The sequence below is a fragment of the Rhinoraja longicauda genome, chromosome 7 (assembly GCF_053455715.1).
Source record: "Rhinoraja longicauda isolate Sanriku21f chromosome 7, sRhiLon1.1, whole genome shotgun sequence".
NCBI classification, from domain to species: Eukaryota; Metazoa; Chordata; class Chondrichthyes; order Rajiformes; family Arhynchobatidae; genus Rhinoraja; species Rhinoraja longicauda.
The window spans coordinates 54,893,797-54,912,915 of NC_135959.1; the positions used below are offsets into that span (position 1 = coordinate 54,893,797).

The 19,119-nt window shown below is 42.4% G+C and overlaps 1 protein-coding gene across 17 annotated transcripts in view; it reads right to left on the reverse strand.

The window, feature by feature from the left end:
* tenm4 (teneurin transmembrane protein 4) overlaps positions 1–19,119 on the reverse strand; it is a 1,451,267-nt gene that overhangs the window by 115,894 nt on the left and 1,316,254 nt on the right. For all 17 annotated transcript variants that reach the window (XM_078402642.1, XM_078402641.1, XM_078402643.1 and 14 more), the window contains one exon: positions 14,846–15,040. In XM_078402642.1, coding sequence (XP_078258768.1) covers positions 14,846–15,040 — 195 coding nt within the window. The remainder of the gene's footprint in view (positions 1–14,845; positions 15,041–19,119) is intronic.

A 19,119-nucleotide genomic window follows, 5' to 3' on the forward strand; every position in this document is an offset into this window, starting at 1 on the left:
CTTTAGAGATACAGCACGGAAACAGGCCCTTCGGCCACCAAGTTCGCTTCAACCAGCGATATCCTACACATCAGGAACAATTTCCAATTTTACCGAAGCCACTTAACCCGCAAACCTCTTTGGAGTGTGGGAGGAAACCGGAGCACCTGGAGAAAATCCACGCGGTCACAAGGAGAATGTACAAACTCCGTACAGACAGCACCTGTAGTCAGGGTCAAACCCGGGTCTCTTGGGCTGTGAGGCAGCTGGTCTACCGCTGCTTCACCGTGCTGCACCTACTTCATGCAATTTAAATATTGCATGATTCATTTAAAGACTAAATTCATTCATGAAATGCAAATAATGCCCAAAGTGCAGAATGATACTTTGGTCGGGTCTTTCTGTGGGCAAGATGTATATAATGGAGCCCTGAGAATATGAACAGTGATGTTAATCCCCATGCAGTGCTTAATTGGAGGCTCCCTTGTGAAACGGAATAGTAATTCACCCCCTTTGTCGGATAAGCAATTAACACTCGGCATGAACCCTGGAATAGGTCTTTGGAGCAGGCCATGCCTCGAACCTAAACTGTTAGGAACACTCCAGGATGAGTGCATTTTCTGATCTTTCTGACCTCTGTATGAGAGGTCAATATCCCCCCTTCACTACCTCGCCAATGGTCTGGCCTCTGTATGAGTGGTCACCCTTACAGGTTGTATAAATTAAGTGTATTTGCCATATTACTGATCTGGCCGGCCTTAATGGTGGGTTTTGGTCTGGATCTTGACATAGGTTTTATTTTAGTACCACAGGTGTACTGCCCTTTAAACTTTCTCCCATTTATTGTTACTAGATTGTTCGTACTAATCGTCATGATTAGTATGTGTGTCAGGGATGATGGGGAGAAAGCAGGAGAATGGGGTTGTGAGGGAAAGATAGATTGGCTGTGAATGGCGGAGTAGAACGGCCTAATTCTGCCCCAATAACTTATAAGCTTGTGAAAAGTGTTGTGCCCCAATTCCTGAACACAGTTTAGGTGATTAAAGGAATCATTTGCCCTTTAAACATTGTCCCTTTTATTGTGCTGGTAGATAGTTCGCACTAAAAGGTCTTGAACACAGTTTAAATCGTCACTTACTTCCAGGTTCGTGTGGCTACCACTTGGAGCAGTTGAGGGGAATAGCACAGACATTGCTATTGCGCCACTGGGCCCTGAGAGACTGAGTAGGGGAAGGGATATCTGTGCAGGAGAAGGGATGTCACTGCAGGGGACCACATGCAGCAAGGGTGCTTTGTGGAAAGCCAAGTGCTTAGACTAATGAGTACGACACTATTAAATTGTAGACACGAAGAATGTATGAAGAGTTTTTGCACAATTTTTTTTGGTTTATACTTTTTATTCCCAATAAAGTTTATTTTTCTAATAAGAAAAAGAATAGCATGGATATATTTCAAAGAGGTTGAGCACACATGGAATAAATATATAACAGCATGTGCTGAAGGGGCTAGATGGAAGTCGGGAGGGTGTGGAGTATAAAAGATGCCAAAAGCCATTAGGGTCAATTGTCTGCTTCTGCGCTACAAAACTGGATGTAATTCTACTCAATAACTCCAAGTATTCACTCAACCCTGAATTAGTTGTTCTCCGTTAGCATGCAATTATCTCTAAAACTCCTGTGAGTGAGCCAAGATCTGATTATTGCCTGATAACTGTTCTTTTGAATCAGGAACTTTACTTCTTGTTGTCAGTCTGTTTTGCCCAGACTGACACAAAGGCCAGATTAAACCCCGGCGTGGCTGGATCCCATAAAATAAGGTGAAAGACCGGCTGGCCTCACATTTTGAGCAGCCTTTGTAGAGTCTGACAAAATGCACAATGCTAAAATTGAGACCAGCTTCTTTTCGGAGCACTGTTGATTCTGCCGATGTCGACACAGTGCTCTGTCAACAGTGATACGTTAACCTTTCTCTGGGTTTAATGGAGTTCAGTACATCAAGACAAAGACACAGCCGTGGTTAGAATATCACCAACAAAAAACGCATTTTAAATGAAAAGCGTCTTGAATTCAGCTATTCACATCATGACAAAATTTAAGTCATAAATATAAAATTGCAATTTTCTAACTTGAAATTGCCTTGTACTGCGTTCACATTTTTTAAAATCATAGATTCCATTGATTTTGTTTCCCCACCAATTCAACGCACCTGCACAAGTAAAATAAAATTCTGGAGCAGAAAACTTTAAACTCTGACTCGAAGCAATATTTCCATTTGCACAGTCATTCTTGATCACAGAAAGGATTATTTCCCCTCTCACCTGAACATTACAAGGAGGTGACAGCAAAATATTTACGGTGGTGGACCGCAATACAGCAGTCATTAACTGCAGATGTTAGTTTACAAAGACATGAAGACATCAATGAGACCAAACATACATCCCTCAACACTGTAATGAAAAAGGTCTATTTTGGATGTCTGGGTTCTGTCCTCAAACATTCCCAGATCATCCATATGAATTACTTTGTCCTTAGTTGTTTGAATATTTTGAGATATCTTTGTGGCCACAGCATACTCCCATTGCAAATACAGTGCCCTCCATAATGTTTGGGACACAGCAATGCCATGTAAATGAAAGTAATCATGTTCAGTATTTTGTTGCATATCCTTTGCATGCAATGACTGCTTGAAGTCTGCGATTCATGGACATCACCAGTTGCTGAGTGTCTTCTCTGGTGATGCTCTGCCAGGCCTGTATTACAGCCATCTTTAGCTTATGCTTGTTTTGGGGGCTAGTCCCCTTCAGTTTTCTCTTCAGCATATAAAAGGCATGCTCAATTGGGTTCAGACTGGGTGATTGACTCGGCCACTCAAGAATTTACCATTTTTTAAGTTTTGAAAACCATTTTTTAAGTTTTGTTGCTCTAGCAGTATGTTTGGGATCATTGTCTTGCTGCAGAATGAACAATGTGTCAATGTGTTTTGAGGCATTTGTTTGAACTTGAGCAGATAGGATGCGTCTATACACCTCAGAATTCATTATGCTACTACCATCAGCAGTTGTATCATCAATGAAGATAAGTGAGCCAGTAACTTCAGCAGCCATACATGCCCAGGCCATAACACCCCCACCACCATGTTTCACAGATGAGGTGGTATGCTTTGGATCTTGGGCAGTTCCTTCTCTCCTCCATACTTTGAAATTGCCATCACTCTGATACAAGTTAATCTTCGTCTCATCTGTCCACAAGACCTTTTTCCAGAACTGTGGTTGCTCTTTTAAGTACTTCTTGACAAACTGTAACTGGCCATCCTATTTTTGCGGCTAACCAGTGGTTTGCATCTTGCAGTGTAGCCTCTGTATTTCTGTTCATTAAGTCTTCTGTGGACAGTGGTCATTGACAAATCCACACCTGACTCCTGAAGAGTGTTTCTGATCTGTCGGACAGGTGTTTGGGGATTTTTCTTTATTATAGAGAGAATTCTTCTGTCACCATCTGAGGAGGTTTTCCTTGGCCTGCCGGTCCCTTTAAGATTAGTCAGCTCACCAGTGTTCTCTTTCTTCTTAATGATGTTCCAAACACTTGATTTTGGTAAGCCTATGGTTTGGCTGATGTCTCTAACAGTTTTATTCTTGTTTCTCAGGCTCATAATGGCTTCTTTGACTTTCATTAGCACAACTTTGGTCCTCATGTTGAGAAACAGCAATAAAAGTTTCCAAAGGTGTTGGAAAGACTGGAGGAAAGACTGGTGCTGAGAGCTCCCTTATACCTGCATTAAGGAGGCAATTAAACACACCTGAGCAATTACAAATACCTGCGAAGCCATGTGTCCCAAACATTATGGTGGCCTGAAATGGGGGGACGATGTATAAACACAGCTGTAATTTCTACATGGTGAAACCAAAATGTATAAAAATGGCCTTTATTAAAATCTGACAATGTACACTTTAACCACATGTGATTTTTTTTATTACAAATCTCAAATTGTGGAGTACGGAGGCAAATAAATAAATGATGGGTCTTTATTCCAAACATTATGGAGGGCACCGTATGTAATTCAGCAGAATTACCTGTCTACCATTGTAATGTTGAAGCTAAATATATATGGAGAGGGACCATGGTTGACTGGATGATCCAGATGGAAGCGACTGCCAGAGGCCCTGCATCAGCCTGAGGCTCGCCTACATCGGCCGCTACTCTGGAAGACCGAGTGCGTGGACCGGACTAAACTTTGAAAATGGCGTCAAGCGCTGGCGACTCTTGCAGTGGACTGTTTCTATGCACTTTCTACCAAATCGGGGATTAGGTATGGCAATAATTTACTGAACTGTATGCAAATAAAGCATTTCACTATATATCTGTACATGTGATAATAAAGAACAATTGAACCACTAATTACTGTATTGAAACTATTGAAGGGCCCGGTGGCCAACTCTTCTATTTTTTTTGCGTTCTTGGATGTTGCCATCTCAGAATAATTGGGCCTCAATACAGAGGTTATGGTTCACTCATTCTTCCAGTCAATTTGGCGTTTTTAATGAAGGTTGTGTTGGAAATATTTTTCCAATGCCTTGAGATGATTACAGGATGTATTCATGTCTCAAATGTGTATAAGAGGAGCAGGGATCACTGCTGCCCATAGATTGTGAAAATGGTGGCACGGTCTAAGGGTTTTGGCTGTAGACTTTAGAGATACAGCTTGGAAACAGGCCCTTGTGGCACCGACCAGCGATTATCCCACACTCTGGCATTATCCTACACAGTAGGGACAATTTACAGAAGCCAATTAACCTACAAACCTGTACGTCTCTGGAATGTGGGAGGAAACCGGAGCACCTGGAGAAAACCCATGTGGTCACAGGGAGAACGTACAAACTCCGTACAGACAGCAACCGTAGTCAGGATCAAACCTGGGTCCCTGGTGCTGTAAGGCAGCAACTCTACCACTACGCCATTGTGCCGTCTTCTAAGCACTTCTCCTCAAACAGCCAAAGACTGTACTAACACATTGAAGGCTGCACCACCACATTGAAGCCAGTGGTAAATGTCATCATCGGTGACCATCTTCACTGACTGGTGGAAAGTGGTTCATGTTTTCCAGGATGTAATTATGAATTGTTTTAGTCAGAGGGCAGGGTGAAGCAATATGAAAATCTAGACAATGTTATCCTCACCCCACTCCCAAATCTGGAAGTATTTCTTCATTGATGCGCTTTTTAATTCCAAATTCTTGTTCATTACAAATATGCACTGGGTCAGCACTTATACGTCGTGAGGAACATTAAAAAATGGATCGTGAACAAAGTTGAAATGAAACTAGTTGATAGGTCACAGAATATACACTGAGCTAGAGTCCATGGGCTTATAATATTCCATATAAGCGTTCTCAGCAATTTCAGGAATAAATAATCCATTCTCCACATAATGAAAAGTGAGACTCATCTTTATAATCAAATGTGAAAATGGAATTTTAAAGGTTCTGATGCCAACACAGAATCTCATGAAGGAGAGTGTGGGTTGGAGATTGTCGTGGGTACTTAAGAAAGTATTTATTATATTTTAAATTGGACATTATATATTTTCCCTGAATCTCAGAAGCATTGAAAATCAAGTGATGGGAATGCAAATAGGGATAGCAATTCAGAATTAATACATTGTCGGAATCAGAGAGACACAAATAATTCTGGAGGATTGAGAAAGGAAGGAGTGACCATTGAAAAACTGATGAGCCTCTCTTTATTGCATGGGAGTTAGCATATTTAAGCCGATGCTGGAGTAAAAGCTGTGCCTGGAAATTCCCTTTGCTAGAAGTACACAAGAAGATGGAAAGCTACATAATGTTTGAGTTGCTGCAACTACCAGGTCAAAATGAAGGAAGCATTTTTTCTTTTTATAAACAGAAGCTAAATAAAGTCACACAAGCCGACTGTTCAGCCCTCCATAATCTATGTCCTCCACCATTCCTATCTATATTAATCCCACTTGCCTGCATTAACTGCATATCTCACTCTGCCTCGGTCATTTGAGCACCGTCCAAATCCTCGTAAATGCGATGACTGCTCTTGCCACCACCTCCTCTGGCAACTCATTTCTGGAACCAACTCCACTTTGGTGAAAAAAATACCCCTGAAAATCCCTTTGGCCTACTCCTGCACCCCCTACTCCTACTCCTGTTTCTAAGTTTCTATGTTATAACCTCCTGACATCTGATGAAAGAATGGGTCGACTGGGCTTGGAATTTAGAAGGATGAGAGGATATCTTATGGAAACATATAAAATTCTTAAAGGATTGGACAGGCTAGATACAGGAAAAATATTCCCGACATTCCCGACATTGGCTCAGAACCAGGGGTCACAGTTTAAGAATAATGAATAGGCTATTTAGGACTGAGATGAGGAAAAAGAAATTCACCCAGAGAGTTGTGAATCTGTGGAATTCTCTGCCACAGAAGGCAGTGCCAATTCAATGGATATTTTCAAGAGGGAGTTAGATTTAGCTCTTAGGGTTAAAGGAATCAAGGGATTGGGGAAAAAGCAGGAACAGGGAACTGATTTTAGATGATTAGCCATGATCATATTGAATGGCGTTGCTGGCTTGAAGGGCCAAATGGCCTACTGCTGCACCTATTTTTCTATGTTTCTATGTTACAACCTCCTGACATTCACCTTAATGCTATCCCCTAAAGACAACCCCACTATGGGGAAACAAACTCTAGCTGTCTAACCACCTGTGACTTACATCATTTTCATACCCATCAAACAATTTCCCAGCCCCCTGCTCCAGGAAATACAAACCCAGCTTATCCAATCTCCCCATATAACCCCATCTCCCCACAATCTCCCCATATAACTCAAGCCCGACAGTCCATGCAACAACTTTGTGAATCTTTTATGCACCCTGTTCAGATTACTCATACCTTTTCCATTGTGTGGTGACTAGAACTACACACAATACACCAAGTGTGGCTTAACCAATGTATTGTACAATTTAACATGACATTCCAACTTTTAATTTCAATGTAGAAACAAAGTATTGCAGATGCTGGTGTACAAAAAAGGACACAAAGTGCTGGAGTAATTAAGTGGGTCAGGCCACCTATCTGGAGAACATGGATAGGTAACATTTCGGGTGGGGAAACTTCTTCAGACTTATATTCAATGTGTTGGCTGATGAAGGCAAGCATGCTTTCTTCACAGCCTGTCTACCTGTGTTACCACATTCAGGGAACTATGTACACCAAGTTGTCTCTGTTCAACAACATTCTCCAGATTCCTGCCATTCTCTGTATATGTCCAGCCCTGGTTTGACTTTCCAAAATGCAAAAAAAACTTGCAAAAGGGAAAGCTGAAAGATTTTGGTTGTCCATTACTTGGAAATAAATAAAATATTATGCTGACGCTGATGCATTGTACTAAACCATTTGAACTTCTGTTTGCAAACAACAACAGTTTTCTGATTGGACTGCTTAAGAAGCAATGTAAAGATTTCTAGATGGCAAAGGTGTTTCTTTAAAAATACATTTAAAGGGATAAATTATATGGAATGACGTGTGAAAGGGGTGGATTTTTTGGGATTTGTGTTTTTGGTTGGCCCATTGGCATTTGAGACTTTGGGCACATTTGACCATGTGTTGCACAATTGGATCTAAAACATATCGCCCAGCGCTGCTTTCCAAACCAAGACTTAAGGATTGGTCTGGCAAAGCTAAAGATGAGATGGGTGGAGATGGGATGAAGAGCTTGCATTGAGTGGCATTGTTTGCTTGCAGTGGAGAAGCCGTGCACTGGACCAGACCACCACATTTTTTTGTTGAGTTTAGTTTAGTTGAGTTGAGTTTAATTGAGTTTAGTTTATTTTCATCTGTACCGAGGTACAGGAAATAGCTTTTGTTACATGCTAACCAGTCAGTGGATAGCCAATACATGATTACAATCGAGCCATCCACATTGAACAGATACATGATCAAGGGAATAAATAACGTGAATAACGTTTCGTGCAAGATAAAGCCAGCAAAGTCCAATCAAATATCGTCTGAGGGTCTCCAACGAGGTAGATAATCATTCAGGTCTGCTCTCTAATTGTAGCTAGGATGTTAGGGGAATAAAAAAGATATAGTGTGGGTGTCCCAAGGCAGGTGCGTTATTTACCTGTTAGATACTCTAGTTTGGGAGACATTGGTAAGACAATGAAGTTCAGTGTGCTCCCAGAGATAGAGACCATCAGAACAAGTTAGTATTTGCTAATTAGGGTCATCAGAGTCACTATAATTACTTACTCCAAGAAATTAATTTGACAACTGATGCAAATGGTCGTTATTAATGTTCACTCCAGAAGATTAAAATTGATTTTCAATTGCGGAACACAGTAAGAAAAATGTTGTGTATTTGAATTTTTAAGCAACAATAATTGAATGCACTAATTCCAGGTCATCTCACAGAACTGTTAATAACAGAGGGTAAATTTATTTAATTGATCCTCGCTTGTAATTCCCATTGAAGTGTGTCTGACATCCACTTTTCACAACGATCACAGTCCAGATTCGATATTGACAGCCTCAACATTAATGCAAGCAGAATGTATTTACTTTATTTGGGAAACAATTTATTTAAAATGCTGTTGATTTTTTTTCCTTCAGATTCTGTCTTTCAAACTAAATTGATTGCTTGTTCTGTTGCCATGGAAACAGTTTTCTCTTTGGCGGTGAGTGCCAGTAGGTGCAAATTGAATCAACAACTGAGGTGATAAAATAAACCCACATCCCACAGCAATCACCAAGGCTGAGATATTCCTGAGAATTTTTCTTCAAAGAAGGTGATAAAGATGTTAAAAAATAGATCTTCCAGTGCACACAGGGCACTTCTACTTCTTGCATACTGTGGGTAAAAAGGATGGTAAAGTATTTTTAGAACAGATGTGAATGTCAAATGCCAACAGCATCAAGGGGTTTTAATGTGGAGGGACCTCTGCTCAAAATTGGCTTAATGAGCTTTCATGTTGAGGAAAGAATACAACAGCCTGACTACTGGAAAAGAACAAGGTACAATCCATCATGTAATAAAAATGAACTGCAGATGCTGCTTTACACCAAAAATGGACACAAAATGCTGGAATAACTCAAGGAGGCTACCCTTATCCTGGAGCTTATCCTTATCTCACACTATTTGTCTTTTCATTCCTGGCCAAACAAAAACCCATTGCACCTGTGTCCACCTATCAGTTGCCAGGCTTTGTCCTGTCCCCACTTCTCTTCCAGCTTTCTACCCCCTACCATAATCAGTCTGAAGAAGGTTCCCAATGCTCGAAACGCCACCTATCCAACTTCTTCGGAGAAACTGCCTGACCTTCTGAGTTACTCCGGCACTGTGTATCTTTTTTTTGTTGTAAAACCAACAATTGCAATTCTTTGTGTCTCCATCTTAGAGACTAGCTGTGTCAAGTTCTGATTGGTACATCAGACTCGGGCATGTCTTGCATAGATACTCTGAAAGAAATAGCCTATGCGCAAAGTGATAATTAAATCTTTGCAACATGAAATCTGCTCGCTTTGACTCAGTTGTGCACACACAGTTTTGTAAATATTTCAAGGCAGGCTGAATCTTTGGCTGAAGGCATAATCTTAGTTACACAATATTATTCAGTTTTAGTTTTAGTTTTAGAGATATAGCGTGGTAATAGGCCTTTCGGCCTACCGAATTTGGGCCAACCAGCGATCATCATCATCATCATCATATATATACAGCCGGAAACAGGCCTTTTCGGCCCTCCAAGTCCGTGCCGCCCAGTGATCCCCGTACATTAACACTATCCTACACCCACTAGGGACAATTTTTACATTTACCCAGCCAATTAACCTACATACCTGTACGTCTTTGGAGTGTGGGAGGAAACCGAAGATCTCGGAGAAAACCCACGCAGGTCACGGGGAGAACGTACAAACTCCTTACAGTGCAGCACCCGTAGTCAGGATCGAACCTGAGTCTCCGGCGCTGCATTCGCTGTAAAGCAGCAACTCTACCGCTGCGCTACCGTGCCGCCGATCACCTGTACACTAGTTGTACCATACACACTGAAGACAATTTACAGAAGCCAATTAACCTACAACCCTGTACATCTTTAGAATGTGGAAGGAAACTTGGTGAAAACCCACAATGTCACAGGGAGATTGTACAAACTCCATGGAGACAGCATCCGTATTCAAGATCGAACCTGGGTCTCTGGCACTGTAAGGCAGAAACTCTACTGTTGCGCCACTGTGCTGCCTCACGTTTATAAATTCTAATGACTGAGACGATGTTAACTTTTGTTTTGGATAACAGGGGTCTGTGAAATTGAAATCTTTGGTAATTTATTTAATTATGAAGGACCAAAGCAAATTTACTCCACGCAAATCAATATAAATTGTTTGCTTATTATTCATTCAATGGAAATGATATTAAATCCATATCCTCAAAAGGAAATATAAACATGACTTTCAATGTTATTAATGCTTCGTATTTTACAATATTCAAAACCTGCAGAAATATCTTTTGGTGAGTGCGCAGAAAATCAAATGTATTTTTAATGCTTTATGGTAATCTTTGGTCATGAAATAGTTAAGAGAGTAGCTCTTAATAAGAAATCAATTATTCTAAAATACAGTAGAACTGCTTTGGGAACAGAACATATTTTTAACTGTTTGTTAATTGCAATATTTTTCTGTCATTTATGCAGGAAAGCAATTATTCGCGTGGGCATTCTTCAAAGCATAAAGTACGATCGATATGTACATCTGTTTGCTCCAAGTATAGCAGCCAGCTACATAAACAAGTTTTAATCTAATTTATAGCAGTGGAAATGATTGTGAAGTCATCAAAGTATTTAGGGAGATACAGCCGGAAACAGGCCCTTCCGCCTGCCGAGCAGCGATCACCCCGTACACTAGCACTAACCTACACACTTGGGACAATTTACAATTTACAGAAGCCTATTAACCTACAAACCTGCACGTCCTTGGAGTGTGGGAGGAAACCGGAACACCCAGAGAAAACCCACGTGGTCACAGGGGAAACGTCCAAACTCTGTACAGACAGCACCGGTAGTCAGGATCCAACCGGGTCTCTGGCACAGTAATGCAGCAGCTCTACTGCTATGCCACCGTGCCACCCTAAATTGTCAGCATAATCTTTCATCAAATTGCTTCCTGGTGTACGTTGCACATAAACTTATTTTACTTCCGATTCTTGTTTTGATGTAAAAAGATTTCCCTTTTCCCAGAGGGTCACTGAATTTTAGAATAACCTGTTGGCTTGCAGACAAATTCTTGAAGAGGCTGATATTACTGTATCCTAAATATACATGGGATATTGGACGATGTATTCTGTGATCTTCTGGAACCCACTTTTCATCTGATTTCTGAAATGTAATTTTTATCTCCAAAATTGACTTTATAACGTAACCATTTCTGGTTGATTGCTGCTGATAACAACTTTCCAAACATAGATCGACCACAGCTACACATACCCAAGCATCCCAGGGAGCCACTCATGGACATCATCTGAGGAAGTTCAGCTGGGGAAATCATGCACCGATCTTAAATCATACCATCTGTTGGTTTAACTATTGGTCAAAAAGTCATAAGGGATAGGAGTAGAATTACAAGTCTACTCTGCCATTCAATCATGGCTGATCTATCTCTCCCTCCTAATCCCATTCTCCTGCCTTCTCCCCATAACCTCTGACACCTGTACTAATCAAGAATCCATCTATCTCCACCTTAAAAATATCCGCTGACTTGGCCTCCACTGCCTTCTCTAGCAATGAAGTCCACAGATTCACCACCCTCTGACTAAAGAAATTTCTGCTTATATTGCCAGCGATGACATGCCATTTACACTCAAACTCATATAATGAATCAGCAAAGTAGTGTCTCAATTATCTGGAATGCAGAACATTACAGCAATACGACTAAAAAAGGACAGTTTGCAGAACCAGTTGGCCGTGTCCCAGTTTGATTGTCATTTAAGAGAGTTTGATGCTGAAAAGCAGCGCTAACAGATCTGAACACCTCACCCAATAATTAACTTACTGTGCTATCAACCAGCAGTAAAAGACCCCAAAACATGCACAGAATGGCTCCACTCTGGCAATGCAATTTCAAATTTGCAAAGGAGATACAAGGAACTGCAGGTCCTTTCAAAAAAGGACATAGTGCTGGACTAATTCAGCGAGCCAGGATGCATCTCTGGAAAACATATTCTAGTTGCCGTTTTGAGTTGGAACCCTTTTCAGACTCTTTCGAGTCGAGACCCTTCTTCACACTGAAGAAGTTTCCCTACCTGAAGTGTCACGTCCATATTCTCTAGAGATGGTGCCTGATCTGCTAAGTTATTCCAGCACATCGTGTTCAAATTTGCAGTAATTTTTAGGCACTGCACCGGGGCAAGAGCAGTGAAATTCTGACTTCTTGCAGACTTACAGGCACATTAGTGCAGTTTAATTTAGAGATACAGTGCGGAAACAGGCTATCTGGCCCACTGAGTTTGTGCCGATCAGCAATCCCCGCGCACTAACACTATCCTACACACACTAGGGACAAGTTACAATTTACCAAGCTAATTAACCTACAACTCTGTACGTCTTTGGAATGTGGGAGGCAACCAGAGCACTCGGAGAAAATCCATGCAGGTCACATGGGGAAGGTGCAACTCCGTACAGGCAGCACCTGAAGTCAGGATAGAACCCGGGTCTCTGGCGCCGTAAGGCAGCAACTCTACCACCGCACCACATATTAAACACAACAAATACATATTAAATAAATGACCAGTTAATTCAGCGCAATGATGGTGAAGACCTGAACCAATCACCGTTGTTGGCAAAGAAAAAGGACGAGATGATTAATTAATGTTACAATTATAAGACAATAATGAAGTAACATGAAAGAAACAATGGGATGTTCTGAGAATGGGGAATGAGGAACACACTGGTAATAATGTACGGATGCTGCAACTGAAGATGAGCATAAAGTAGAATCTGCTTTTGACCAATTGTAATTTACTTCAGTTGGTTGTCAGTTGCAGTTTCCTCGAGATGCAGTCTCGATACAAAAAGTCCCAAGATTTATTACTTTCAAACATGTTAGATCTACATGAGGACACATGACAAGGTTACAGTGTTGAAAACTTTGCACGCTAAAATTGTACAAGGCAACAAATGACAGAAGGGTAATGGTGCAAAAGAGACAAATGCAGGAGTAGCTGATTTCTAAAGGATGCTTCCTACATGGGTAATGTGTACGGGCACCATCCAGAAGAATGGAGTATTTTGGAAAGAAAAAGGTCAGAGAAACAAGATTGCATTTCCTCTAAGGCCCTTCAGTCCACCGTAGTCCACGCCGACCATCGATCACCCGACCATGAAATAAAAAAGATAAACACAAAATGCTGGAGTAACTCAATGGGTCAGGCAGCATCTCTGGAGAAAAGGAATGGGTGACGTTTTGGGTCGAGACCTTTCGTCAGACTTTTTTGCTTCAGACTTCAGTGTGATGAAGGGTCTAGACCCAAAACGTCACCTTTTCCTTTTCTACAGAGATGCTGCCTGACCCGCTGAGTTACTCCAGCATTTTATGTCTATCTTCAGTGTAAATGAGCATCTGCAGTTTCTTCCTACACATGAAAGAAAGACCCTGACAAGAGGCCACCTTTTAACTATTAATCAGCATACGAGGAGACCAACAAGGAAAGAGGAAAAGGTGAAGAATATTTGTTGTGGCGGCGCCTAACGGCAGCGGCTGACTAGCTTTCTGTCCGTCTTTTTTTTCCCTTTTTTTGTTGTGTGTCGGTGTTGGGATGGTTTTTATATATATTTTTTTGGTTGTGTATGTGTGGGAGGGGGTGGTGTGGGTGGGTGTGGGGGGGGGGGGGAGGAACTTTTCTCTTCCTCACGGGTGCGGCTCGGCTGCGGGGCCTAACATCGCCCGCTGCGGCTCGGCCGCTGGACTTTACATCCCGGTGCGGCTTGGCCGCTGGACTTTACATCCCGGTGCGGCTTGGCCGCTGGACTTTACATCCCGGTGCGGCTTGGCCGCTGGACTTAACAGTGCCCGGTGCAGCTCGGCTGCGGGGCTTAACATCGCCCGGTGCAGCTCGGCTGCGGGGCTTAACATCGCCCGGTGCAGCTCGGCTGCGGGACTTTTCACCGCTGGTGCGGCTCGGCTGCGGGACTTAACATCGCCCGGTGCGGCTCGGCCGCGGGGCTTAACATTGCCCGGTGCAGCTCGGCTGCGGGGCTTTTCATCGCTGGTGCGGCTCGGCTGCTGACTTGACATCGCCCGGTGCGGCTCGACCACGGGACTTAGCTGCGCAAGGCTTGGTCGCGGGCCTTTCATCGCCCGGTTCGGCCGCGAGACGTTTCAGCGCCCGGTGCGGGGACTGTGCGGGTCGGTCGGGGACGAGCTGTCTGTCCGTGGGCGTGGGGAAGAGAGTGGAAGTTTTGTTGCCTCCATCACAGTGAGGGGGTGTTTGGAGTCACTGTGATGGACGTTTGTCTTGTGTTCTTTTTTTTTTCTATGACTGCTATGTAGTTTCGTTTGGTACTTCGGTACCGAACGACAAATAAAGCTCTGTTATACCTGTTATACCTGTTATACAGGCAGCAGAATACCAAGCAGTCTCCACTTGCATGGAGTCCAAAACTCATTTCTACTCCAGCCTTCATCGTGCTTTAAAACTGGAGCACAGTGGCTATTAATCTGTTCCTTACTGGCTGTAACCTTTCAGTATTTCTTCTCGCTGCAGTGTCTGGGAGATGATTACATTCTTTGCTTCCTGTCCTGTGTAAATTCAGGCATCCTGACACTGGATGATTAATGGTGAAGTAGGCCATTTACCTTGTTTGCAATTCTCTCCTTTATAGCCCGAGTTGCAGATGCATGTCCCCATGATGCAGGTTCCATGGTTGCCACAGGTGGAGTCAAGGCACTGGTTTGTGGGAATGTCGCACTCTGCTCCCTTCCAACCACTGTGGCACAAACAGCGTCCTTTCACATACTGTCCATTGCCACTGCATAGCACAGGGCAAGATGCTGTGAAGCAAATCAAAGTTACATCAACACAGGTAAAGGTTAGTTTAGTTTAATTTAGAGATACATTGCTGAGACATTTTAACCAAACACAGTGGATGTGGAGATGATGTTTGCAGTCGTGTCATAGAGTCTTAGAGTGATACAGTGTGGAAACAGGCCCTTCAGCCCAACTTTCCCACACCGACCAACAATTCCCAGCTACACTAGTCCCACCTGTCTGCGTTTGGTCCATATCGCTCCAAACCTGTCCCATCCATGTACCTGTCTAATTGTTTCTTAAATGTTGGGATAGTCCCTACCTCAACTACCTTCTCTGGCAGCTTGTTCCATACTCCCGCCACCCATTGTATGAAAAAGTTACCTCTCAGATTTATATTAAATCTTTTCCCCTTCACCTTGCAGGGATAGTCTGGGACCAGATGGAACAGCCTCAGAATAAAAGGACATACCTTTAAAATGGAGATGAGGAAGAATTTATTTAGCCAGAGGGTGGTGAATCTGTGGAATTCATTGCCATAGCATTGGCGGTGGAGGTCAAGTCATTGGGTATTTTTAAAACAGAGATTGATAAGTTCTTCATTAGTAAGGGTATGAAAGGTTATGGGGAGAAGACAGGAGAATGGGGTTGAGAGGGAAAATAGATCAACTATGATCGAATGGCGGAGCAGGCTCGATGGGCCGAATGGCCTAACTCTACTCCAATCTATTTTGGTCTTGATGTGTTTAATAATCTTCAAACAATTCTCGTTTACTACAGGCCCCAATCAGTTTATCAAATCTTGCTTGAATTGGAAGGGGTGGAATTAATCGTGGATAAACAAGAATTTGGTGGAAGATTGAGTAAAGATTTTCACAAGGTTGCAAACAAGATGTGGATTGATGTGATTGTAGAGTTCCAAAATAAATCATACATGAGAGGAACTTCCATCTTCAGTCACCTTCCTCTCTTCCCACCTCATGCTGATTGGGTGAAACATCATTCTGGCCGAGAGGCAGGCCATCTGATTTCAAGGACAGCTTATTGTCACATGTACCAATTAAGGTACAGTGAAACTCAATTTCAGCCAAAGTTCTTGAGCTACCTGCTAGGATTGGTTAGACATTCTACAGGGTTAAACATCCTATAGAAAGGATAGGCAGGTGGGCAGAGGAAGTGGGGTAGCTCTGTTGGTAAGGGTCGAAATTCAGTCCCTTGCGAGGGGTGACATAGGAACTAACGATGTAGAGTCACTGTGGATAAAGTTGAGGAATTGTAAAAGTAAGAAGACACTAATGGGAGTTATCTACAGGCCCCCAAACAGTGGCCTGGATATAGGGTGTAAGTTGCAGCAGGAGTTAATACTGGCATGTAACAAAGGTAATGCCACTGTGGTTATGGGGGATTTCAATAAGCAGGTAGACTGGGAAAATCAGGTTGGTTCTGGACCCCAAGAAAGGGAGTTTGTAGAGTGGCTCTGAAATGGATTCTTAGAGCAGCTTGTACTGGAGCCTACCAGAGAGAAGGCAATTCTGGATTTAGTGTTGTCCAATGAACCAGATTTTATAAGGGAATCCTTTAATAAGGATTTTACAAGGTAAAGGAACGTGGAGGTCGTGACCATAATATGATTAATTTTAATCTGCAATTTGAGAGGGAGAAGGTTAAATGAGAAATGTCCGTGTTGCCGTTGAATAAAGGGGACTATGAAGGCAAGAGAAAGGAGCTGGCCAAGGTCAAATGGAAAAGGATCCTAGCAGGAAATGGTGGAACAGCAATGGCAGGAATTTCTGGGCGCAATTCAGAAGATGCAGGATCATTTCATTCCAAAGAGGAAGAAAGATTCTAAGGGGAGTAAGAGGCAAGGGAAGATAGAGATGGAATAAAAATAAAAGATGTATAAGATAGCAAAGAGTAGCGGGAAGACTGGGATTGGGCAACTTTCAAAGGACAACAGAAGGTAGCAAAAAGGGCAATATGGGCTTAAAAAATGAAGTACGAAGGGAAGCTGGCCAAGAATATCAAGAAGGACAGTAAAAGCTTCTTTAGGTATGTTAAGAGAAAAAGATTAGTAAAGCCAAATGTGGGTCCCTTGAAGGCAGAAATGGGTGAAATTATTATGGGTAACAAGGAAATGGCAGAAAAGTTGAACAGGTACTTCGGATCAATCTTCACCAAGGAAGACACAAACAATCTCCCAGATGTACTAGAGGAGAGAGGATCTAGGGAGACAGAGGAACTGAAAGAAATTTGCATTAGGCGAGAAATAGTATTGAGTAGACTGATGGGACTGAAGGTTGATAAATCCCCAGACCATGATGATCTGCATCCCAGGGTACTCAAGGAGGTGGCTCTAGAAATCGTGGACGCATTGGTGATCATTTTCCAATGTTCAATAGATTCAGGATCAGTTCCTGTGGATCGGAGAGTAGTTAATGTTATCCCACTTTTCAAGAAAGAAGCGAGAGAGAAAACAGGGAATTATAAACCAGTTAGCTTGACATCGGTGGTGGGGAAGATGCTTGAGTCAATTATTAAAGAGGTAATAACGGCACATCTGGATAGCAGTAAAAGGATTGGTCCAAGTCAGCATGGATTTATGAAGGGGAAATCCTGCTTGATTAATCTTCTGGAATTTTTTGAGGATGTGACAAGTAAAATGGGTGAAGGAGAGCCAATGGATGTAATGTATCTAGACTTTCAGAAAGCCTTTAATAAGTTCCCACACGGGAGGTTGGTGAGCAAAATTAGAGCACATGGTATTGAGGGGAGGGTATTGACATGGATAGGGAATTGGTTGGCAGATAGGAAGCAAAGAGTAGGAATAAATGGGTCCTTTTCAGAATGGCAAGCAGTGGCGAGTTGAGTGCCACAAGGCTCGGTGCTGGGGCCGCAACTATTTACACTATATATTAATGATTTGGATGATGGAATTAGAAGTAACACTAGCAAGTTTGCAGATGACACAAAGCTGGGTGGCAGTGTGAACTGTGAAGAGGATGTTAGGAGGTTGCAGGGTGACTTGGACAGGTTGAGTGAGTGGGCAGATGCATGGCAGATGCAGTATAATAGATAAATGTGAGGTTATCCACTTTGGCGGCAAAAACAAGGAGGCAGTTTATTATCTCAATGGTATGAGATTAGGTAAAGTGGAAGTGCAACAAGACCTTGGTGTCCTTATAGACCAGTCACTAAAAGTAAGCGTACAGGTACAGCAGGCAGTGAAGAAAGCTAATGGCATGTTGGCCTTCATAACGAGAGGATTTGAGTATTGGAGCAAAGAGGTCCTTCTGCAGTTGTATAGGGCCATGGTGAGACCATATCAGGACAAGCTCAATGCAGGAAAAATGTTCCCAATGTTGGGGGAGTCCAGAACCAGGGGCCACAGTCTAAGAATAAAGGGGAGACCAGTTAAAACTGAGGCGAGAAGAAACTTTTTCATCCAGAGAGTTGTGAATTTGTGGAATTCTCTGCCACAGAAGGCAATGGAGGCCAATTCACTGGATGCATTTAATGGGGAGAAGGCAGGCACAGGTTACTGATTGTGGATGATCAGCCATGATCACAATGAATGGCGGTGCTGGCTCGATGGGCCAAATGGCCTCCTGCTGCACCTATTTTCTAAGTTTCTATGGCTTGCTCCAGATTCTGAACTGTGACTGGAAACTGGAACTCTGTCGGTGATAATTCTTGACGCATATGAACATACTGATCTCCAAAAGGTGGAAGGACTGTACTGCTAATACCAAGGGCATAATGACATATTTCACCTGCAGAAATTTAGATATATCATCTTGTTTTAATAAATTTTAATCATTAGGAGGCACATTGAAGCATTTTTTAAAAATAATTACTGGCCAAAAGCAAATAAGCTCAAAGTGAACTATTTAAATTTAGCCTGAGGATAATTGGGAAAGAGCCAAAGAATGTTTTAACTAGGACAATGCATGAGCATTGCTTATACAACTTATTTGCTCCACCTGAATACTTCATTGCTTGTTTGTACCTCCGGCATTCATGATTTATCTCATCCGATGTTAGGGATGGCTTTTGGGCCATTGCTTCAGTTTGATTTCAGTAACCTTCCTAATGGGAATTAGTC